The sequence below is a fragment of the Telopea speciosissima genome, chromosome 4 (genome assembly GCF_018873765.1).
Source record: "Telopea speciosissima isolate NSW1024214 ecotype Mountain lineage chromosome 4, Tspe_v1, whole genome shotgun sequence".
NCBI classification, from domain to species: domain Eukaryota; kingdom Viridiplantae; phylum Streptophyta; class Magnoliopsida; order Proteales; family Proteaceae; genus Telopea; species Telopea speciosissima.
The window spans coordinates 23,066,092-23,091,219 of record NC_057919.1 but is presented as its reverse complement, the minus strand read 5'-3'; the positions used below and the strand labels follow the sequence as shown (position 1 = coordinate 23,091,219).

The window sequence follows — 25,128 nt, the reverse complement described above, 5'->3', positions numbered from 1 at the left end:
GGTTTAGGAAGCAAGAGAATCCGAGAATATTCTCACCATATATTGACTGAAGAAATTTGAATTAAAAGTGTTTGCAAAGTGAAGGCTCCTTTCTTCTCTCTTTTTGTCTCTTCTTCTCCATCCTAACAGATTGATCTCTCACTCCTTCCCCTCTATTAATCTGGTTTCTTCCCTCCTATTTCTTCTCCTTCTCTCTCCCTCCTCACAACAGCTTTTTTCACTCTCCTCTTGCTTCTTTCCCTCCCCCATCAATCTACATTCTCTATGATGCAGTCAAGACTGCCTGATTGGGCTTAGGAAGGCTAGATTTCGGTTTCAAAGTTATGAAAATTATTCGGTTTTTTGTATTCAGTTCGTACGAGACTTGGGAATGTCTCGTACTGACCTTGAAGAAGCAAGGCACGAAAAAGAAAACGAGCAAAAAAAGAGAAGTGAGGAGAATTAATAGTCAAATATGGAGGCAGAAGAGACAAAGTGAAACTGAAAATCTTAGAACTCGTGTTTTATCCTTTTAGGGTTTAGTTCGGTTCGGTTCATAGTTATCAAGGCGGGAAGGCAACCATGGCGTTTTAGAGGGGCAAAAATCAAGGCAACACAGCCATGGCGGCAAGGAGCCCGCCATGGCGCCCAAGGTGTCCAAGGTGACCAAGGAGCCTGGACGCCATGGCGACACCTTGATAACTATGGTTCGGTTCAGTTTATACGGGTTTCACTTCCGTCGGTTCGGTTCAAATCGATGGTTTTTTAGCCCAAACCGAAACCGGATTGAACCAAATGAAATTTCACTTTACAAAACCAAAACTGAAAAGAAATTCAGTCAGTTTTGAACAGACGGTTTCGGTTCCGGTTCTAAATTGACACCCTGAGTGGTACCCCTGTTCTAGATCAATTTTTGGATTGTATTCTTCTTCAATATCTCTCTACAAATTTCATATGCTAGTTTCTAAACTTCTTGTTCACTCTGAAATTTTAGTTCTAATTCTTGAAGAATACTGGTTGTTGTGGTAAAAATATGGAGGGGGCAACTAAAAGATAGTCCCACATCGTTTGGGTATCGAGAGAGCTTGTGGCTTATAAACAAGGACCAACCCCTTCCATGTAGACGAGTTTTAAAACCATGCGGGCCTCAGCCCAAAGCGGACAATATCACATGGACACAACACTCCTCTCGGGCCTTAACACTGGTAAATAATGTTTTCTTGGTTCTGCCATCAGTTTTCCAAGTAGCAATAGGAATTCTGAATAATTTCATATGCTATTGTCAAAATTTCTTTAAATTCTGCAGGTTTGTTTTTCTATTAGAATAGACCACTCGACTTGAGTTCTAACCAATTCTGATCTACCTGTTGTGAGTTACAAAATTTCTCCTATTTCTGGCCTATATTTCTTTGTTCTGCAATTCTGTTATGTACTAGTTCTTTCTGGATCCAAGTTCAATCTGGAATTGGATCCATTTGTTGCAATAGAAAATATTTTGCAGTAACTGCATACAAACGAAAGAGAATGTATTGGGTTGCCAACCTTTTGCTAGGGCGTCCCCTGTAAGCGACGCGCCGGGTCGACACTCAGATATGGTGACAATTAAGCAAGGGTTCTTGTACAATGGACAAGTGTGAGTAAAGAAACTAATCCAAAAACATAGGATTAGATTAGCATCTTGGAACATTGGATCCTAAATGACTAAGAGTCTAGAGTTAATAGATGTTATAAAGAGAAGAAGGATTAATATTGACTATGTTCAAGACACTAGATGGCAGGGTAAAAAATCAAAAGTGTTCAACAAATTTAAACTTTGGTATGCAGGAGATCAATCGAGTGGGCATAGTAGTGGATAAAGATCTTAAGAATGATGTGGTGGATGTTAAAAGATTTGGAGATAGGATTATATCTATCAAACTTGTGTTGGAGAAAGAGGTTCTCAATATAATTAGCGTTTATGCATCCCAAGTAGGAGCATGAAAGTAGTAACCAACAATTTTGGGACGCATGGATGGATTAGTGCAAGGTTTTAATCATAGTTCAAAAACTCGTTTCGTTTCGGTCGAAATTTTGAATATTTCGAGTATTTCGGTCGAGTCGAAGCAAAATGCAACATCGAATTGAAAAAATACAAAAGTTTGGTCAGGAAATTTCGGAAATCTCGATAATTATGGTCATTTCGTTTCGGAAATTTTGGAAATCTCGGTCATTTTGGCATTTTACACCACAAATGGCCAAGAAAAACTCATAGAAAAAATACCATATTTAAACGGTATCTCAGAAATTTCAGTCAGACCGAAACACCGAAACGAAACGAGATTTTAAACCTTGGTTTTAATCAAGGAGAAAAACTTATTAGAGGGGGTGATCTGAATGGAAATATTGGGAGAGATCATAGAGGCTATGAAGGAATGCATAGAGGCTATGGATTTTGAGAGAGAGGAGTAAGGAGGGATCTTAGTTTTAGACTTTGTTGTAGCTTATGATTTATTAATGCAATAGTCGACCTCGAACCAAGGAAACCAGTGGGAGATCAATTGCAGCCAAGATCAACACGATAAGGAGCAAATTAAATAACTAAAACTCTTTTTTTATTGCTGTTTCTTTTCTATTACATATGAATGGAGAACATAAAGGATAAGAAGAAAGGAGAAGAAGATAAAGAAGAGAAGAAAGGGGGCAGCAGAATGGCTATCTCAGCCTGGGTCTCTCACCCACATCTATCCCAGCTGTTGAAACATGGAATTTCTCCCATAACCAATGGCAAGCTTAGCCACAAATTCTATTCTCCAAATCTGATCCTTTCATACAATAGGGGGCCTATTAATAGCTTAGGCAAGCTTACAAAATAGAAGGTAGAAAATAGAAACTTCCGAAAACCAAAATAGAAGGTAGGAAAATAGCAACTACTGAAAAATAGAAACTAATAAGGCTTTATAGATCGCCTTCTAAACAAGCAAGGAAACAAAAATAGAAACAAACTGAAATTAGAAGCTACCTAATATACTTTCTAAAACTGAAAATAGAAACTAAACTAAGGCAGCAATAGGAGAGAATCTTTCTCCACTTGATGGGCCCACAAGATCTTCTAAAAAGAATCCCCACACAAGGCAAATATGGACTGTGACACTGTTCATGTGAACAGTGACGTGAACAGTATTCTGGTTTTTTAGCTTCTTCATGCTTCACTCTAGGTTGAGGCTGCCTTGGATGATGCTCCATCAAACCAACAAAAACTTGCCACAATATCAGACCAGGCTGCCTCTCACAACAGTCGAATCCCACAACCTTGCTGGGCTGGTTTTGGGGCTTGTTCTTGCGGGTACATATGGACTTGTGATCTATATCATTTATCCATTGTGAACATTTTTGAAAAGGAGAGAGGAGCATTTAGTTACCTACAAAAGTGGGCATCATATCAACCAAATAGATTTCTTCCTAACAAGAAGGTGCAACAGATTGTTTTGTAAGGACTGTAAAGTTATACCTAGGGAGAGCCTAACCATTCAACATAGATTGGTGGTCTTGGATATGTGCCTCATTATGCAAAATCGTAGATAAGGGAGCCTATTTGCCCTAAGATAAATAGTGGAGCTTAAACTGAGATTCTTTGAATTCATTTACTAATAAAGTGATCAAACAAGGAAAGTGGGACTTTTGAGGGTGAAATTAATACGATGTGGAATGACATGACGGCTTCTATTAAAAAGGTTACTAAAGAGGTTCTAAGGGAATCAAAAGATAAATGTCATGCCTCTAGGGAGACTTGGTGATGGGATGATGAGGTCCAAGCAACCATTAAGACTAAGAAAGCTAGTTTTAAGACATGGCAAAGGACTATAGGGATAGAGGATCTAAAAAGGTATAAATTTGCCAAAAATGAAGCTAAAAAGATTGTGAAGAAAGCAAGGGCAAAGAAATATGACAATCTTTATAACAATCTGACCACAAAAGGAAGGGGAAAAAGCTAACTATAAGATAGTTAAAATGAGAGAAAGGAAGAGTAGAGATTTCAACCATGTTAGATGTATTAAAAGTGAAGATGGTAGAGTACTAATAATGGATGAGGACATTAAGGAGAGATGGAAAGGGTATTTCTATAGCCTACTAAATGAAGACATTTCGAGTAATAGTTCCCTGTAGGGCTGCATTACTCATCTAGACACCACATGTCGTAGATATATACACAAAATTAGGGTGTTTGAAGTAGACAAAGCACTAGGCCCAGACGGGGTCCCAATAGAAGTGTGGAAGAACTTAGAAATCTGTGGTTTATCTTGGCTAACCAAGTTGTTTAACAAGATTCTAAACACAGAAAATGTCAGATGAATGGAGGAGAAGCATTGTGGTCCCAATTTACAAAAATAGAAGTGATATTCAAAGTTGCAATAACTATAGAGGCATAAAACTAATGAGTTATACAATGAACTTATGGGAGAGGGTTATTAAAAAACACCTAAGAAAAAAACTACTATTTCGAAGAGCCAATTTGGTTATATGCCGAAAGATCCATGGTGGAATCTATTTTCTTACTTATAAGTTATGAGACTCATGGAAAGATATAGAGAGGGCAAGAAGGACCTCTATATGGACTTTCTTGACCTAGAAAAAGCATATGACAGAGTCCCTAGAGAGAGAATCTGACATATACTAGAGAAGAGAAGGGTGTCAAATAAATATGTCGACATAATTAAGGATATGTCTGATGTTGTGCGATCAGCGTAAGAACAATGGGGGGTTAAGGTAGTAAATTCCCAATTACCGCGGGTTACATCAATGCTTTTTGATGATGATACTGTTTTGGTGGATGAGACAAAAGCGGGGATTAACACCAAGTTGGAGCTATGAAGATCAACCTTGGAATAAAAAGGTCTTAAGATGAAGACGGAATATATAGTGTGTAACTTTAGCCACACTAGGACGGTTAATGAGGTGGTGAATATTGATGAGAGGGAGATTTCATGAAGTAATTATTTTAGATATCTGGGCTCAATCGTAAATAAAGAAGGTGATATAGAGGATGATGTTGTCAAGAGAATTCAAATAGGATAGATGAAGTGGAAAGGTGCGTCCAGAGTGCTATGTGATCGGTGCATTCCTTTAAACTTTAAAAAAAGAAAAATTTTATAGGATTGTCATACGACAAGCTATGATGTGATGATGTTTAGCACGGAATGTTGGGCAGTTAAGAAACGTCATATAGATAAACTAAGTGTAGCAGAGATGAGGATGTTGAGACGGATGTGTGGCAAAACTAGGAAGGATAAAGTAGGGTATGACCATATTAGAGCTGAGTTGGGAGTTGCTCCGATACATGATAAGCTACAAGAGAGTCGTTTGAGGTGGCATGGACATGTTCAATAGAGGCCTTGGGATTGTCCAGTAAGAAGGAGTGAAGGAACTAAAAGAGCCAAGGGCAGGCCTAAAATAACGATAAGACAAGTGATGAGGACAGACAAGCTAGCTTAGACCTTGTATCATGTATGCCTTCAAATTGGGCTGATTGGAGAGCAAGGATCCATGTAACCGACCCCATTAGTTGGGATAGGGCTATGTTATTGTTGTTGTTGTTGTTGTTGTAGAAATCCAAACCTATTTTATTCAAATACAATATAAACATTTGTTCCTAGAAATAGAAACAACTTCAAGAAAATGAGTGTGATTTCAAAGAGGGGCAGCACTTCTTCATAAGAAGAATCAGATGATGAACCATCTGAAACACTATTTATGGCTTTTGCAACTAATATCCAACATAAGGATGACGAAAAATCTGATGAAGAGAAGGAATCTGAGGCAGAACTACTGTTAGCTCAAAAAGATCTCAAGGTTGAAAGGAAGAAGAATATAAAAATTGAAAAACAGCCTGAAGAGGCAGAAGAGTTGATTAGTCAGTTGAAACTCACAATTAAAGAGACGGAGAAAACAACTGATGATATTAGCAACTGTCTATCTTCAAAGACAAATGAGTGCACCAAACTTGAAGAGGAGATTGTGATGTTGAAAGTAGAACTGGAGAAGCTAAAGAAGAAAGATTATCTATCAGCTGCAACCTCAACTCCATCAGTTACTATATTGAGATCAAACGACAAAGCAATGAGCACTCAAGTGACTGAGGAAGACCAACCTTCATCTGACACAGAAAGTAATATATTGGATGAAATTCTCAGCTTTCAAAAAGTCATATCATATTAAATCTGGTCTTGGTTTTGAAAAAGGAGGATCATCAGGAGTTGTGAAAACAAAAGGAAAGAGCACTACTAGAAAATCCAGTGAGATTTGTCAGGGAGAAACAGATAAACTCACATACTGAAAAGGATGCTAAGAAGAAAGTTGATAAAGATGGTTTCACCACAGTCAACAATTAGAGTGGTTGTCACAGGATGGGTGTGCACTATCTGGTATACCTAGCCACATAGTGGTTGCAAGGTGGGTGTGCACACAACTATGTGTGACTGGTGAAATTGGGATTGCCCCAGCCAATATGTGTGACTGTACTTGAAGCCAGTACAGTGAGTGTGGTGATCATCGGGGTTCAGTTGGAAGAAAAATTTGCAGACACTAATTCACCCTCTCTCAGTATCAGCTTGGGAATGTCAACTTTATCACCTGGATACTTCAAACTATGTCTGCGTAACATAGTTGGAGACTTGCCTGATTTTATCTCTTACCGACCCACCACTTCACCAAAATAAAATTGTAAAATTTGATAGATAATTCATAAATTATTTCAGGCTTTACCAGAAAGAAGCCCCACAATTGGAGAATGAACATTGTCTTGTTCAAATAATTCTATAATCAGGAAGTGCAGAGGAAAGAAAAATGTAAAAGAATATGCCAAGCTTTCAACACTCACTTCATTGCAAAAGAGCTTATGAGTTGGTTGCAAAAATATGACTAACCTCTCTAGAAGTGATCCTCAATAGTAGCTCCCTTGAGATCCATGTCCATTCCTCGATAGAGTTAAGAGTGCGCACCAGCATCTGCTTCCAACACTGAAGAACATAGAAGGCAACACGGAACTAAAACAAATCGACAAAGAATGAGCAATAAATATAGTATTGTGTAGAAGAAACAAGAAAAACAAACATGGTAATATTTCCCATCTTTTTACATCAAGCCGAAATAGATAATGTTCTTCTGGCTCAAATTTCAAAACCAAAAGCAAACACCAATTCTTTTCCTAGAACAGCATTACTGAAATAAGAACCCATTGGCAGGAAATGGACCAACATGGGGAAAAGTTCTCAAAGCAGGAATCTCCATCTTCTATGATTGTTTCTATAACAAGAATATCACATTAATCAACTGCTAAAAGATAAAACTATCAAAGTATGACTTGGAACTCATCATGACCAAGAGTGAAGATAGTATAAAAGCTTTTTGAAACATGCATTTGGCTCTCTGAATTTGGTTCTCCAGAACTAACCTATAGATCAAAATTTTGGGAGACAGATTACAGAATCAGAACCACAATACGAATGTAGGAGTTTGTCTAAGATATACGAAATGATCAGCAATGAATTTCAAAAAGTAGTGACGCAGTTCAGAAGAACAAGAAGGCCAGCAGCAAACCAGCTCATGGGAATGGTCCAATATGTTTAATTTCGAGTGTCTAATGGGTTATATGGGCCATGGAGCTTAGCATTTTTGTGTTTACAACTGTAATGGGCCAATTCTATAGACCCAAATATGATGGATTTAAACTCTATACAGGATTAGTGTTAGTTTATATTTTAGTAAGTTGTATTCTTTATTTTAGTAGTGTTTCTAGAAGGCTTGACAGATGTCTTACATTACAGCCCCTAGTTTCTATTCTGTTAAAGTTCCAGAATAGTTTCTATTTTGAAGAAGACTCAAGTTGTAAGGGATTCTTTCCACCATACATAGGGGTTTTCCCATTTTGCTTATTTCCATGAAGTTATAAACAAGGAGGAGGGGATCATACCCACCTGAACGATTTGAGAAATAATTTAGCCTTGAGCTTGTGAGTTCTGTGAGAGAAAGGGCATGATTCTGTGGGATTCAGTACTGAAACATTGATGGGATGCCAAGGCTGGAGTTGGTGGGATTCATTTCTGCACAGTTAGGTGAGAGGCCTAACATATCTTCCACTTCTTTTTCTCTTTTCTTCATAGTTGTCAAGGCGTCGCCTAGGCGCCGCCTTGGCGTCCAGGCGGAAACCCAGGTACTAAGCGAGCCTACGCTTAACAAGACTCGTGAATGGCGGCCGACTTGACCATCTAGGCGTCGCCAAGGCGGTTAAAGCGACGCCTTGGGACGCCATGAGGGCAAGGCGGACGCCAATATGGAGTGTGTGTTTGTTTTTTATTTTTTTCATGCAATTATATATTATTCTTTATGTTTAATTGGTAATGGTTGGTGCATAATTATCTCACGTACGCTGCTACATGGGATAAATAGCCTTTACAACTAAAAATCTAAAATCCCTAAATTCCTAAAGGTCAAAACGTAAATCTGTAAAAGGCTTTTAGCCTTTACACTTCTTCTCTAAGAAATTAAAAGTAAAACCCTCGACTCCTCTACGCAAGAGGTTGTGCAACACTGCAACCTTCCTCCTTCCTTTCCAGCTCCGGCAACGGCAACTCGACTCAGGCAAAGGCAAAGTTTCCTCCTACCTCTCGAGTCCTCTGCGCAAAAGTTGAAGCTTCCTCCTCCTCGGCTCCTCCTACGTTTACGGCAAGGTAAGTCTCTACTCCCTATGCTTCTTCTCTGTAACGGTAACTTCTGATCTTCTCTTTTTTTTTTTTTTTTTTGGTAACTTCTATGGTTCTATGATGCTTCTTCTCTCGTATCCAGAACGGTAACTTCTTGTCTTTTTTTTTTTTGCTTCATTGCTTTGCAACTTCTATAGTTCTACTTCTATGTTTCTTCTTCTCTGTAGAGTAACGGTAAGTTCTTCTCTGTTTTTTTTTTTTTTTTTGTTTGATAGCTTCTATCGATGCTTCTTCTCTGTAGTCTGTAACGGTAAGTCGGTAACTCTCCTTTTTTTTTTGCTTGGTAACTTCTTTACTTCTTCCGCTTCTTCTTCTCTAGCATGTAATGCTCGCTCTTGCTTTTTTTTTTTTTTTTTAAGTCCAGAATCGCAACTTCTAAGCTTCTTCTGGTTCTTCTATGTTGCTTTTTTCTTTTTGGCTTGGTAACATGGTTAACTACTCGTCTGCTGCTTCTCGTAACACACTAACATCCTCTGCTGTGCTGCGCTTCTTCTCTGTTTTTGTTTTTTTATTGGTTGACTGCTGCTTCTTCTTCTTCTTCTTCTTCTTCTTCTGTAGTACTAACAACTACAGAAATTGCTCAAGAGATTTGGTTCTGCTACTTCTTCTCTGCTGCTTTTTTTTTTTTTTTTGGCTTGGTAATGGTATTATAGACTTATAGTAACTTGGTAAACTGCTGCCTGCTGCTTCTCTGTAACGCTCTAAGCCTCTAACTGCTGCTGTGTCTTCTCTGTTTTTTTTATTGGTTAACTGCTTACTGCTGTTTCTTCTTCTTCTCTGTTGTACTAAGTACTAACAGTCTAACACTTGCTGCTGCTTCTTCTTCTCTGTTTTGATGTTCTCTTTGTAATGGAGAGTACCTGAATCACTAAAATAGATTAGTCAGATACTAGAAATCTAGAATATTAGATACTGATGTAGCTTCCCTGCTTCTCTATTTTTTTTGTCCCCTTTGCAATGACATGATGTGATGATGAATTGATGTTAGAGCAATGGATGCTGATGCTGATTCTTTTCTTTTTTTCTTTGCAACATTTTTTTCTTTGAAAGTATGAATCAGAGATTCAATAGTTACTTTTATCCCTTGGCAGTTGGCACATTGCAAACCTGCAAAGTATTGAATATTGATTCATTACACAATGGATAGCAACGGCGAGGGTGGTAATGTTGGCGTTGCTAGTAGTGGGGCTGATAATGGCAGTACTGCGGGGTATGATCCATTCAAAGACCCAAAGAGGAAGGCCAAATCAAATGACCCAGGGTGGAAGTATGGGTATTGGCCTGACCTTACAGACAAAAATCTTGTCAAATGCAATCTGTGCAAAAAAGATCTCAGAGGTGGGATTAAAAGGATAAAGCAACATTTGGTGGGTGGCTATGGAGATGTTGCGAAGTGCACCAAGACAACTACAGCAATTGCTCAAGAGATGAATGAAGCTTTAATGCGCAATAGGAAGAAGAAGGCAGCAGATATATTGGATGATGATGATGATCATCATCATCATGAGGGAGGAGGAGGAGGAGAAGAGACATCTCTACAGGTTGAGCAGATACAGTCTCAATCTGGTCCTAATACTGGTAGGTCTCAATCTTCTTCCAAAGTGATTCCAAGCTCTGGTACAGCTGCAAAGAGAAAGAGGAATGTCATAATTCAGCCACAAGTAAGGGGTCCCATGGATGCTCATGTGAGACGGACACCTGAACAAGTGGTTGCCGATAGGAGGCTTAAAGGCCGTAACCAAACTACAGTAGAGAACCGGATGAGATCAACTGAAGAGAAAAAGAGAGTTGATAATCATATTGTGGATTGGCTTTATGAGTGTTGGATTCCATTTAATGCACTAAAGTCAAGAAGCTTTGAAGTGATGATTGAATCCGTTGCACAATATGGGTCAGGATATAGGCCCCCTACTTATCATGAAGCGAGGGTGCCTTTATTAAAGTCAGCAAAGGAGAGAACTGTAGAGATGAAAAAGACCTATGAAGGGTATTGGAAGCAGTTTGGATGTACACTCATGTCTGATGGGTGGACAGATAAAAAGGGAAGACATTTGATCAACTTCCTTGTCAACTGTCCAGAGGGGACTTATTTTATGGGTTCTGTTGATGCATCAAGTTATGTACAAGATGCAAATACCTTGTTTCAATTACTTGATAGCAAGGTAGAAGAAATTGGGGAAGACTATGTTGTGCAAGTTGTTACAGATAATGCTGCCAATTATAAAGCAGCTGGTGCATTGTTGATGGAGAAGAGGACAAGGCTCTATTGGACTTCTTGTGCAGCCCACTGCATTGATCTTATGTTGGAAGATATTGGTAACTTAAAGGCATACAAGGAGGTGATAGTGAAGGCTAGGAAAATAACAACATTCATTTACAGACACACACGCCTTCTAGATGCCATGAGAGCTAAAACAAATGGGAGAGATCTTGTGAGGGCTGCTGTAACAAGATTTGCAACTTCATTTCTAACACTCCAGAGCTTATTGAGGCATAAGGATGACTTGAGGCATTTATTTATTTCTGATGATTGGAAGCATTCTAATTTGGCAAAGACAGAGACAGGAAAGAAAGTGGCCGAAACGGTCTTTGCTATTACATTTTGGAATGGTGTGGAAGACTGTATCAGAGCATCAAAACCACTTATTGTTGTTTTGAGGATTGTAGATGCTGATGAGAAGCCTGCCTTGCCTGAAGTCTATGTTGCCATGGTAGAGGCTAAAAAGATGATTAAGAAAAATTTTGGGGATAAAGAGAGGTTGTGGAAGAAAGTCATAAATATTGTTAATAGGCGATGGGAGTGTCAGATGGAGCGCCCATTGTATGCTGCTGCATTGTTTCTTAATCCTGGGAAATTTTTTCAGTATTCAGAAGCTGAGGATTATCAAATGAGACAAACTTTACAAACGGCTTTTAATCAAGTCACCTCAAGATTAGTGCCTGATCCATCTTTACAAGACAAGATATTACATCAAGCTGATGAATATAGAAATGCTCGAGGTCTTTTTTCGAGCAATATGGCCATTAGACAACGAACAACTATGAATCCTAGTAAGTAGCTAATTGCCTAATTATTTTATATTATTTAGTTATTTTGTTTGTAGTTTGTACCTACTTTGTATGATATATTAATCCAATTTTTTTTTATTATATTTATACTTTATAGTTCTTTGGTGGGATACACATGGAGGTGATGCTTTTGAGCTTTCAAGGATTGCACGGCGTTTACTGGGCCTTTGTTGTACCTCTTCTGGTTGTGAGCGCAACTGGAGCACATTTGATTTTGTAAGTATTTTGTGATTACATTTATTTTTTTTATTTTTAGACTTTTAATTTTGTTATTTAGTTTATAGAAGAATGACTTGGGATCCTCTATTGAATTCAGATTCACACCAAGAAGAGGAATAGACTAGAACATGAACGTTTGAATGATCTAGTCTATGTTCAATATAATCGCCGCCTTCAAGAAAGGTTTCGACAAAGGCGTGAGGAGAATAGAAATTATGATCCCCTATTGCTTGATGAGTTAGACTGGACTAGTGAGTGGATGGTTAGCCAACCAATGGATGATTTAGTCCATCCCCAGGATGATCTCACATGGGGCGCTGCTGATAGAGCAATGGGGGCATCTACATCATTTGAAGGCCAAAACCGAGCAAGGAGAGCTCAACCATCAACCTCTGGAGCAATCAACTCTTACGCGCGTCGTAATCGAGGGATAGCCCAAACGGCTATTGTTGAAGATGATTCAGGATCAGATGGAGATACGGTAGAAGAGGAAGATGTGAATGACGACGAGGATGTCATAGATAATTTTGGAGAAAGGGCACGTGGTTCCATGGAACAACAACAAGAAGATCATGATCATCTACCAGCTGCTAATTTACTTGATGATGATTTTGATTAAATCATTTGACATATGTATTTGGATATTTTGAGTCTTTGACATTGACACTTAACTTGACTCTTGAAGTCTTGAGTATTTGAGTATTTGACTGCTTAAACTAGGATATTTGAGTCTTTCATATTCTTCATTTCTTCGTCTTATTTCCTTTTCCCCTCCTTCATTTGATTTATTTCTTCTTTCTTCTCTATTAATTGTTTTTAACAATTAGCATGCGCTTGCATTGTTAATTTTCAGGATTGATACATGGAGTCATGGACAACATGAACATCCTGATTCTTTAGTCTTGAGTCTTGACAGTTGACATCTCTTCAATTTTTTCATTTTCTTGGTAGCATCCTGGTTAAGGTATGCTATGCAACTATGTCTTTTATGAAATGATGATAATAACACATTTTTTATCTAGGACTTAGTGATTATTGATTAGTGATTAACTGATTAGTGATTACTAAATAAGAGAATGTTGATTAGTCATTTGTGATTTTGTGCTATGTCTTTTAGTTTTTTAACTAATTTATGATGTTTGATTATTTTGAATTTTTATGTGTCATGTATGATTTTTCATTTTGATGACTTGAGATGGCTTAAATTTAATTTTTAATGATATAAGATATGATACTATGATGCATCATGCCATCATGTATTGACTATTGAGTGTTTGGGGGGGGGGGAGGGAGAAAACTAACACTAGACCGCCTTTACCGCTTAAGCTCCGCTTAGGCGGCCGCTCTACCGCCTAAGCGCTTAGACAGGCCTCCACCGCCTTGGACCGCCATGCCGCCGTGACAACTATGCTTTTCTTCTTCAACTATAACAGGTCCTTTTTATAGTTTCAGATCCACTGTTGGTAAAGAGTTCTTTCACTGTTTCCATCTATCGAATAATAGCATTGATCAGGTTTTAATCCATTGGTTCCTTTCAATCGTTACTGCTGTTTTCTGTATTCGGTTCATACCTCAGGTCTGACTTCTGATATTGATTACACACAAACCTTGATACCTACCTCTGATCTCAGTTACCTTTTCCTAAAGTATCCTGCATAAGCTGGTCGAAGGTTCTGAGGTACTGAACTTGAACGACTTCAGTTACTGCTTGGATTCCTCACCTGCTACTAAATACTTCTAGGTACTATTTCTGATCAGCCTTGTTCAAATTCCATTCTTCAGTTCTGCTTCTGCAGGCTTCCAAAATCAGTTTCTATTTCTCGAATGCTCCTATTTTGATTGGTTTTTAATCTCTGGAACTAGTTGCTAATCCCAATCAGATCCTAATTCTGTGTTTGTCTACTTTCTATTTCTGTGTCAGTCTTATGTCTTCAGGTCTAACTGTTGGATGGAAAACAGATTTTGAGGACTTAATCTTCACCTCCTTACTGCTACCCTGACCAGAATATCAGCCCCATCAGACTGATCAAATCTGAGATATTAAAGTCTTCTGTTCTGGTTCTATATCTTCCCTGCGATTCTGGTTTATCTTGGAATCCTAACCTAACACATTGGACGGCCCAGGATCCCCACTACATAGACACCTGAATCTTTATTTTTGGGTCTCAGCAACAATAATATAGCCAGAGTAGATAATAAGAAATAAAAAATAAAAAAAACCAAAAGTTATTAATCATTCTTTAATATCAAATGATTCTGACTCTATTGTAACGATGGATATATTGAGAAATGGGATGAGGAATACCTGTGACTTTCATGTCTTGATTTCCTCTCCAAGTAAAACTGATGTTTAATAGATCATCGTAGCAGAACAGAAGACCTAGAGAATTTCACTGCGTTAATGGTGCCATCAGCATTTTCAGCACTTAAGCCTTTTAGAAAAGCTACAAAGGAGAAATAATTGAAAACCATATAATGGCATAATCAGACGAACTTGCATTTATATGCTTAAAATGGACAACCTGCTCACCATGTGTTAATTGAAAACCAAATAACGGCATAAACAGACGAACTTGCATTTTATATGCTCGACATGGACAGCCTGTTCACCATGGTCACAAATTTTAGCATAAAGTAAACGCATCATGCACCATGTAAAAGTAAAGATAGAGAAAAGATACACGATTCCCATAACCATCTCCATATTTCGAGTGTGCATAAGTTGCGAAAGTGTATGGAATACCTTACGTGATGAACCCCCAAATCAACTATCCAGATGATTCGCTCAGCCATCCATCATTAGCCAATCACTAAGAGAGTGACAATGAGCTACTGTCCTAAGAAGGTGATGATCTTTGCAAAGCCTGCGAGCAAAATATTCACCAGGCTAACAATGACCTGAATCAAAACCCAATGTCCAAAGGTGTCTGGATGACATTTTATTACTCTTCATAACACAACACCGAATACTAAATCCAACTGACACCAGGTATCTTTTTGATCCCCTTCTCTCGCATCATGTTCCTCACATTAGAAACATCCAACCACCTATCCGCAGCAGCATAAATGTTTGACAATAACACATAACTACCTGCACTGTGAGGCTCAAGCTCAAAAATCCGACTAGCAACCACCTCCCCAAGCTCAATATCACAGTGTATCCTACATGCACCAAGCAATGCACCCCAGGCACCAGCATGTGGCTCCACAGGCATTGATTTTATGAGTTCATAGGCTGCTTTTAACTTCCCAGCTCTTCCAAGAAGATCAACCATACAGGCATAATGATCTGGAGAAGGAATTATGGAGTAGTCATTCTTCATGGAATTAAAGTACAAGCAACCCTCCTCAACAAGGCCTGCATGGCTGCAAGCATTAAGGACAACCGTGAAGGCTACATCATCAGGAGTCAGGCCTTCATCAAGCATTTGAGTAAAGAGCCTGACACCCTGGCCCCCAAGTCCATGAATTGACAGGCCCTGAATCATTGAACAATATGAGAACAGGTCTCGTTTTGGCATCTCCTCAAACAAACAAAAAGCCCTTTTTAGATTCCCACATTTAGCGTTCATGTCAATGAGAGCCGCAGTAACATGAGCTCGACAAAGATCCATTGAGTTCTGGACCACAAAAGAATCAACCCATTTGGCTAGCTCCAAATTACCAAGTTGGGAACATGCGGACATTAAGCTCACCATTACAAATTCATCAGGTCTAACGTTTTTGGAATGCATCTCAAGGAAGATCTTCACAGCCTCATTGGGTTGACCATTCTGGGCATAGCCCGATATCAGGGCCGACCAAGACACAATATCTCTAACTGGAGATTGATCAAAAAGAAAACGTGCTGATGCCATGTCACCTGCCTTGGCATACCCACATATTAATGATGTGAAGGAAACCACATTCCTCTCTGGCATTTGATCAAACAGCTTCCGTGCAGTCGTCAGATCACCAGACTTCACATACCCGCTAATCATCGCATTCCAGGATGCAGGATTCCGGCATGGCATTTCATTGAAAAGCTTTACCGCTGACGCCAAATTCCCCAAAGCTAAGTACCCAACAATCATAGCTGTCCAAGAAAACTCATTCCTGCGAGACATCCCAGCAAAGATCTTCCGAGCACAATCAATCTCATGACACTTCCCATAGAAATCAATCAAACCGGTACTAACAAAAATATCCGTCTCTGCTCCGTATCTCACTATTGAGCCGTGAAGTACCCTGCCTTCCCTTATCGCAGACACACTAGAGAACGCTTTAATTAAAGAAGGAAAAGTGAATTTATCGGGAACCACTTCAGACAACTTCATACGATTGAAAATAGAAATGGTTTCACTCACAGAAGAATTATCGCAATACCCTTTAATGATAGAGTTCCATAGATAGATATTTGGTTTACAAACGCGATTGAAAACACTTATACCGTAACCTACGTTGGAAAATGAGTTGCAGCGACAAACGAACTGGGAAATTAGGAAGTTATCTTGTTCAGTTCCCTTCTGGATAATCTGTGCGTGAACTTGTTCGAGGTTTCGGATTGTTCTGCAAGCTTTCAAGAGGGTTGAGATGAAGAGAGACGGATCAGGTGTTCCGCATTTCGATAATGCATCAGAACAACGACTGGTCAAGCTCATAGGCTCATGTAATTGTTAGAAATTCGGAGCACCTTAGACAGCTGTTCTTGGAGGGGACAAAGAAGAACCAACGAAGAGGAAATACCTACAGATCCTTTAAACCGTACATTTTGGTCGACTTCATCCCGCCGGTGTCCAACGGCTCTCTCAGCGTCGGCTACAACTCCACAAGTGCTGCCTTCAACGACCTCGGTTGAAGCACTGAGGGCAGTGCAGGGTTTTAAAAACCAGAATCGGGGAATCGGATCGTAATCGTCGTGAATCGGTCTAACCAACTGATACTATTATACTAAGAAATTTTGGGGTGAAAATGGAATCGGGGTTGGAATTTCAGGAATTGGTCCGATCAATCCAACTGAAAAACTTATGTCAAGCATTTGGGCTGGGCTGGGCTGGGGTTGGCCTTAACCCTAACCCAACCCCAGGAGCCTTAACCTAAATCCAAGCCCATCCCAACCCTACTAGGGCCAAGTATACCTAGGGCTGTAAACAGATCGGATTCGGCTCGGATAGTGCTATATCCACATCCGCATCCGATTAGATATTGGACGGATTCGAATAATGCTAAACGGATACGAACACGGATACGGATCGGATATTTTATCTGTTTACATGTAAATATAGCTTTTCGGATAGCTATAGCCTATCCATATCCGCATCCGTTTAGCTTTCGGACGGATTCGGATAGTGCTAAACGGATACGGAAACGGATTTCGGCTATTCATTTACACCCCTAAGTATACCCTCAATCCAGACCGATCCTGGCAAGGTTTTCCCAAGCCCGATCGGGCCCTAATTGGCCCTGACGACCACATCCCACTTAATATATGTTAATGCATATCAAAGCCCCAGCCCAAATTTTTATGTATTATATAATATATTAGTATTATATTAATATAAATAATATATATACCTTTTTTTTGGTGAAAATATAAATAATATATATACATTAATACAGGGTCGAGCTGGCCTTGCTAGGGCCGAGGCCTCAACCCAAGCCTGGCCCTGCCAAGGCCTAGCAATTGTGAAACCCAGCCTGACCCTTCCTTATCCCTAGGCTCGGCCTAGCTCTGTCCAAACTCAATGAGGGTTAGGGTCGGGTCGAGATGGCCGGGTTTTTTTGACACCCCAAGCTGAAAAGTACATATCTACTAAAGAGTTCAACAACAAGCCTCATGTCCAATGGGAATTGAACTTAGGCCTACCACACTATTTTTGTAGAGCTTACAATAACAACTCAGCCTTATCTAACTAAATGGAGTTGGCTACATAGATTCTTGTTTTCCATTTTTAAGCAGCTCTATTTGACATCATACTTGATATAAAGCCTTGGGTATGAACCTCCATCAATTTTCCAACCTTCATTCTAAAATCAAAAAAGTCTTTTAAGATAAGAGTACAGAGTGATGCGAACAAATTGTGTTTAAGGTTTGAGCACAAAGCCTAACATCAAAACCCATGTGAAAGGTTACCCCATCGGTCATGGTAACTATTTTATTTCCTTGAAAAATTAAGGCAAAAGTTTTCATACACGGCCACGCATGTACACGACTCTACATTAAATGCAGTTAAATTGGCATTAATACTAGTTTGCCTGGCCCGACCCTAACTCAGGGCCAGAAATTTCCAATCCTGACCCGCCCTCAGAGCCAAGGTATCTCAGCCCAAGCCTTTGTAGGCTCAAGACAGGCCAAGGCAGATTCGGGCCGATAGGACCAAACTTGCACGCCTAATTTTCACCATGAATGAAGGAAAACTAAATCCATTATTGCAAGGGACAAAAAAATATAATTGTTCAACTTTTTGCCCATCTCATTTGCTAGATATGAAAATAGAATGGAATTTGCATACCCTCTTGGCATATACTAACACAACTCAAGAAGGGTAAGGAGCCAGCTATGCCTCACAGGTGGCTCGCACTTTCTTCCTCCTTTCTCCTTTTATTTTACCTTTTGAACTTTGAAGGTTCGTTTGGCTTTGCCTATTTTAGAGTTTATAAAATGGAAACTTTTAACACCACTTTTTGATTATTTAATTAAGGGAAAAGGCTGGGCACACCCCCTTATATCACAAGCTAGCACTCATTGTGTGTCTCTCTCTTTCTTTTCCCTTTGAAATGAATCTTCTGCCCCTACTATATCATGCCCCATCACACACTCCCATTAGTGCCACTTGCTAGCTTACGATACTCAAACGGTGTGCTTATCCCTCTCCCTTTAATCAAATACATAATCACTCGTGACTCATTATTCCTATAGTATCAAGTTACTTAGTAGATGAAGCACCTTTCTCTTTTTGCATTTTTGTTCCTTTCTTTTTTGAGTTCATAAGTGGGGAGTGTTATTTGCATTATGTAATTTATGATTCCAATTTCAGTACAATCATTCCACTTAGGGGATGTCGAAGCATTTCAAAATCAAAAAGTCTTGCTCTAGAACTAACAAAGAGTATTTCTCCTTTATCATTTTTTACCTGACAGATCAAGTGGCCAAAGTCCTTTTTTATTTAAAGAGTTTTCGGTTGACTCTAAGCCATCATGGACTTTAGCTAGTCTCCAGGGAGGCGTGCGCCTAGGGTGTTACCAGGGGCATCCAACGGTTGAGTTGTGCCGCACACATCTCGGCGCACTCTAAGCCATCATGGAATTTAGCTCGTCTCCAGGGAGGCATGTGCCCAGGGTGCTGCCAGGGGGCATCCAACGGTTGAGCTATGCCGCACACATCTCGGCGCACACCTAGGGATGTGTGCAGCACAACCCAACGGCTGGCAGTGCCCTGGGCGTTCCCTGCTCCCTAGAGACGATCCTGATCCCCATCCGCCATCATGAGCTTAATGTACTCTAATCCTTGAGTGGAAGCCCAACCCTGGCCCAACCTGGCCGTAGATTGACAAATATAACTATATATCCTTATATAACGATGACTTTGTATTGGCAAAAAATCATTTTTGCATGGCCCATGGTGTTGTTGGTGAAGCCTGATTTTGGCCAGAAAGTGCGGTTGAGATCTTCGGAGGGCTTTTTCGGCCTTGAAACGACCTCGGAATGGCAAAAAATGGCGAACATCCTCACTAGAGGCGGGAGTTGTGGTGGGCTTATCGAGATCTTTGAAATGAGTACTTTTGAGCCATATGTTATGTTTTGGTCCGGCTCTTTTTTTTGGCAATTTTGGTCAAGGGGCACTTTTGTACTTTCTGGGGTTAGGGCTTCTCTATATAATGTTCTCATCTCTTTCAGATGGGGTTAAGAGGGTTTGTAACATTCCAAAAAATAGTGAACTCTGTTCTATTGCTCGGCCATGGATGTAGCTTCCCACCTTGGGGGTGAACCACATAAATCTTTGTGTTGTGCGTTGTGTGTGTTTTCTCTATTCTTTTTTTCTTCTGCAAATCGCCATTATGGGCGTTGTTTTTCTTAACACATGGATGGGAAAGTTTCACAATGGATCAGCCACATTTCAAGTTTCAATTGATCCATCTCCACCATATGGTCTACCATGTCGGGTCTACAACACCGGTATTCAAGTTAAATTTTTGAAAGTCTTATATCTTTTCATTTGAAATGGGATTAAGGTGAAACTTACTAGATAGGTAGAGTATGATAGTGGAAAACAAGCCCATGAAAGTGAGCACCTACAATTGCCTTGTGGCAGCTATTAGGGCAGTTAAGAAAGCTTTTTCTTAACAAAGAAATATTTGAAGTGGGCCTCGGTACAATGGTAAGGTTGTTCTATAGCGATTTAGTAGTCATAAGTTCAAATCGAGAAACAACCTCTCTACGAAGTGAGGGTTAAGACTGCATACATTATGACCATCCCCAAACCCCACATCAAGCATCAGGTGGAATATTCAAATAAGGAAAGAACCAAAGGACCAATCCATTCAATAATTTTTGGGCTAACTTAGCATCTAATAATTAACACTTAGTGAAGGGATGGAACAACAATAAACACTTGCGAATGGAAAAGCAACTTCCAAAGTGGTTGAGACATTCTTAATTCTCCACGCTGACAATCTCCCTCACACGACTATTGGATGACACACACGACCCAAGCCTAATGTAAGCAGAAAAAGTTCTGCTGCTACAAGGTTAGCAACCAACGAAATGGAATAATTTACTTCCCCTTTGGGTTCATAAATACCCTCCTAGGTTTTAGTATTTTCTAAAATACCCATTAAGATCCCATTCCTTAGCTTGCCAACTAGTGTAGCAGAAAAATTTTGTCCAATGTAAGCACCATAAATTAGAGATGGGAGAGAGTGCATTAGATCCGAATCTAACTAATATAATACCAAAAAAAAAAAACTAGAGGGGAAAAAAACACTACCTGGTCGCATGTGTGCACCTACACAAAAGGCCACGCGAAATGACTACCACACCCCTATAGAAAAGCATAAATCTTGAGGGTGTGGAGGTCATTTTACGCGACCATGTGTGTAGGCGCAGGATTTGTTCATCGCACACGATCAGGTAGTGTTCTCTTTCCCAAAAACTAATATTAGGATGCATGATAGAATAATTGAAGAAGCTAATGAATTGTGGAAAACTGGATATGAGAGATTATAGGGAGATCTACGTAAGAATGAATAGAGAGAAGAAAGAGTGTTGTGTCTAATCGGTTGTGTGGTTCCTGTGCCCAAACACAAAAGCTTGTAAAAAGATTGCTCAGCCCCCAGTGACATCGAAAACCCCATTCAAACAAATGCTTTTGTGTGCACTCTCATTGGCCATTGCGTTGGTGCAGCCGTGCAAAGGCTACACGACTAGTTGAGCGTGTTTGAATCTATAATAGATCCAGGTCATGGGCGAGTGTGTTTTAATTGCCCCTTTCTCTTATTTCAAAGAGTTATTTAATGCAAAGGTAAAAAAGTATTTTCGAAGAACTAAAGTTATTTAATGCAGTTTTTATGTGAAATAACAAGATTTACCCTCATTAAAAAATAAAACATGTCATACTAAAATAGCAAAAATGTAAGATTACAATCTTGTTATAACGAACCTTAGTTACAACAAGATTTTCCCCTTTTTTTTTTATGTAAATATATTTATATGATATACTCCACAATATTTGATATTTCAATTACAAGACAATTAGGTAGATTGTGAATGGGCTTGAGTTAGGTCACTGAGCTAGTCTTGGCCTTCAATCCTTAGTACTGATAAATTTTTTAGAATGGAAAAGGATTGATAGATTATTGTGTGAGGCCCAACTCAACTTTACAGGCCTGCTCCACCATGATCCCAATGAATAAAAAATTTCTCAATAAATAAACAAATAAAGGGAAAGAGAATACTTCATGGTCGCGTGCAGGCGTGTGGCTCCTGCGACTAGACACAGGGTCGCACAAAATGACCACCACATTCTCGAAAATTTTCACCTTTCCATAGGGGCACAAGCACGACCATGTGTCTAGGCACAGAACCACGTGCTACGCGCGAACAGGTAGTATTCTTTTCCCTATAAATAAGATAAGATTAAGGTGGGGAAAGTTTGTTTTTAATTTCATTAAGTAATGATATGAGTTATCAATTCAGTTACATAAAAAGGTATATACAAATTTTTTCCCCTGTCTTAAGCTTCTAAGGTTTCACTCACATTCATTCAAATTTAAATGCCTTTCTCACCACCTTCTTATTCCCTTTTAAGGTCTGCAGGAGGTAGAAAGCAATCCATGGTGAGTCCACAGATGTTAAAATCAACCTCCTCAATTGCCCAAGTCTCCTCCATCTTTCTCTTGTGATTAGTTGAGCCCTCTCCATATCTAAACAATGTGACAACAGTCTTTCCACTGTGAGCAATGTTGAGACCATCAATGTATCTATAATCTTCAATCACTGATTCCATGCTTGTCTCCCAGAAGATACTGTCATCTCCTCTACCCTTCTTCATGCTCAGTAAATGTGAGTCCTCAAACTTCATGAGAAGCCCAGTTCTCTGGCTGAAGTATCCCCATATGGTGTGGTGGATGTTCTCGAAGTTGTTTGTGTTTCTGGCTCTTAAGGTTGATGCACTCGCTTCCAACTTCAATATGAAGCAGTCTTCATTGTTGATGATCTTCTCTCCTATGCACACCGCATCCGAAAACAAATTCGCTGTTGACCTTGGATCCAATCCCTTCACAAGTAAACGAAAAAGTATTTAGTTCAACCTGCAAATTGTAGGTACTATACCCATATGTCAAAAAACTGTAAAAGCTCCAGAGCTATAGAACACGTTAAATCAAACCGTTTTAACCTATCCAATTTAATGTCCATAGATCATGGAATGATACCTGTATGAAGCGGCGCAAGGGTCTTGGGGGACCTTTGGAGGCATGTGATTGTTGGGCTGCGTATTGCCTCCAGGCAACCTTGCCGTCGCTGCCGGCGCTGACCTTGCAGCCAGAAACCACCAGCTCAAGGTACCACAAGTCAGGGTTCTTTTGCCAAAGGACAAAGCCGCCTATTTCAGCATTGCCTTTGGCTTTCACGCTCTCATCGCCCTCACTTAGGTGAAATTCTGAAGAGGTCATCTTTACCTGTCCAATGGCATACATGCTATGGACGGCATTCAATGCCGCTAATCCTCCGGTGGCCGCAATGTATTGCTGAACGATATATTTGGCTGTGGAAGCTTCCTATCAGAAACCAGTCACATTCATTTCATGTCGTATTAAATTATATGAAATCAAAATGGAATTGAAGAATAAGAAATTAAGAAGATGGGTTTTTGTTGTTGTTGCTTACAATCGAACAATCTTTGATTGGGCGAATGATGGTGGAATCATGCTGGACTTGCAGAGGGATGAGAGGAGAGCCCACAACGTTGAGAAGAAATTGAAGATCGGCGTTGCGGCCAGCGAGGGGAGGGGCAGAGTTCAACTTGTCTGCACATTGGGACTTCATCCAGGTGCGCATGTTCTGCCAGCGGAGGGCGCTATTGTTGGTGTTATTGTTGTTGTTGCCGCCGCCCATGCTCATGCATGTGAACATCTCTTCTGGAATGGGGACCTCAAGAACGGTCTCTAGGCCATCCTCACGGTCGAAATTTGGGCACAGTTTCCTCATATGGAATAGTGATGGGAGAAAGAAGAAGGAGGAGGAGGAGGAGGAAAAGGTAGAGAGACAAAGAGGGAAGAAGAATGAGCCTTGGGAAAAGGCCACATTCCCTATGTGTCTAAGCTCTTCTAATGGGGGAAAGGGGCAGAGCAGGTAGCTTTGTGGGCATCGAAACGGCTCAAAGTGAAACCAACCTTCGCCTAAGGCTCCCCTTGCGTTTAGCGATCGTGTGGGCACAATTTTATTGGAGTCGATCGGTGTTTTTTCACTCTTTTTTGCTTCTTCATCGTTTTGTCTATTTTAGGATATTGTTCTTTGATCTTTCCTGACAATATCTTTGACCAGCTAACCGTATTGTGAGCAAAATACGATCCCAATAAAATATTTTTTCCCAAATACGGCTTTGTTCTGTTTCGACCTACGATTCTCCCCTGTTTCTAACCGCAAAACTCTCCTATGAATCTATCTCTTTCTTTCTTTCCCTTACAGTCTTCTCTTCTCTTCTCTGTTTCTTTGCTATGTGGGTAGGTAGGGAGTAACCTCTTCGACTGTTAACATATTTCTGATCTGGGTTCTCATTGAATACAAAATTATACCTCTTGGTTTGGGGTATTGGGATGCTGTTTTCTATCTCCAACAGATTCAGAGAAACTGGGTTTTGTGCTTGAGATGGAGAGAGCTGCAGTTTTTCTTACAAGGTCAGCTTCATTTCTCAGTTCTTACTCATCTTTAATTCATTTCCACATTAGAGCGGATTTTTATTTTATTTGTTCCTTTTGTGAGAAAGTATGATCTGCTGCTGAAGCAGAATCTTTAGATTTATTTCTTCAGAATTTTACTGTTCTTACTTAATCAAGTCCTCCTGAATTTGATCGTTTTGGGTGAAGAATTAGAGGAGATTCTTCGCCCTGTCATTGGTTGCAAAATGGGCTTTCTTTTTTTTGTTTTTCCAAATTTGATGAAAGGATCATATAATAGATCATTATTTGTCCATCAAAATTCTAGAAGTAGAACTCAGAAGCTATCCCTTCTCATCTCCTGTCTCCCTGACTCAAAGAAAACTTCTATTGTCCAAATAGCGAATTCCCAGTCCACAATTCCTTCTGGGTTTAGGGTTTTGCTGCATATTTTGGCCTTTTCTTCTCCCAAGATCCAAAACATAAAAATCCCAGCTTCTTTGCATGGCCTCCTTGTTCCTTCAACTGGTGTTCACTGCCGGTTCATTTCTCAGGCCACTACCATACCCAGGACTTCTGATGGCCTAATGGTCGATGGCATTATCGTTAGTCAATGGCCAATGCTCAATAAGAAAGAAGGAGATTAGAAGAGTCATGCAGCAGCCATCTCTCAATCGATTCAGTTAATTAAGAAGCGGTTACAGGTGCAACTCAAAGCTACCCATGTTTGCAAATTTTAAGTTCTGTTCAATGGAGAACTCATATTGTTTCTT

The 25,128-nt window shown here is 39.8% G+C and overlaps 3 protein-coding genes and 1 long non-coding RNA gene across 4 annotated transcripts; 2 read left to right on the top strand and 2 right to left on the bottom strand.

The window, feature by feature from the left end:
- The first annotated feature begins 9,853 nt into the window (after nt 1-9,853).
- Nucleotides 9,854-11,773, top strand: LOC122659092. Its single transcript, XM_043854244.1, has 2 exons — nt 9,854-10,158; nt 10,297-11,773. Exons 1-2 carry the CDS (start codon nt 9,854-9,856, stop codon nt 11,771-11,773), a joined length of 1,782 nt encoding a protein of 593 aa, XP_043710179.1.
- Nucleotides 11,774-11,835: 62 nt separating this feature from the next.
- On the top strand, nt 11,836-12,156 carry LOC122660150. Its single transcript, XR_006332631.1, has 2 exons — nt 11,836-11,999; nt 12,100-12,156. It is a non-coding gene; the product is annotated as an uncharacterized LOC122660150 (long non-coding RNA).
- A 2,503-nt stretch (nt 12,157-14,659) lies between these two features.
- Nucleotides 14,660-16,780, bottom strand: LOC122660584 (putative pentatricopeptide repeat-containing protein At5g37570). Its single transcript, XM_043855954.1, has one exon. It carries the CDS (start codon nt 16,640-16,642, stop codon nt 14,972-14,974), a length of 1,671 nt encoding a protein of 556 aa, XP_043711889.1. The 5' UTR covers nt 16,643-16,780; the 3' UTR covers nt 14,660-14,971.
- A 5,427-nt stretch (nt 16,781-22,207) lies between these two features.
- Nucleotides 22,208-23,783, bottom strand: LOC122659910. Its single transcript, XM_043855075.1, has 3 exons — nt 23,367-23,783; nt 22,913-23,257; nt 22,208-22,755 (listed from the first exon to the last, which is right to left on the bottom strand). The coding sequence occupies exons 1-3, from the start codon at nt 23,685-23,687 to the stop codon at nt 22,273-22,275; spliced, it is 1,149 nt and encodes a 382-aa protein (XP_043711010.1). The 5' UTR covers nt 23,688-23,783; the 3' UTR covers nt 22,208-22,272.
- Nucleotides 23,784-25,128: the final 1,345 nt, after the last annotated feature.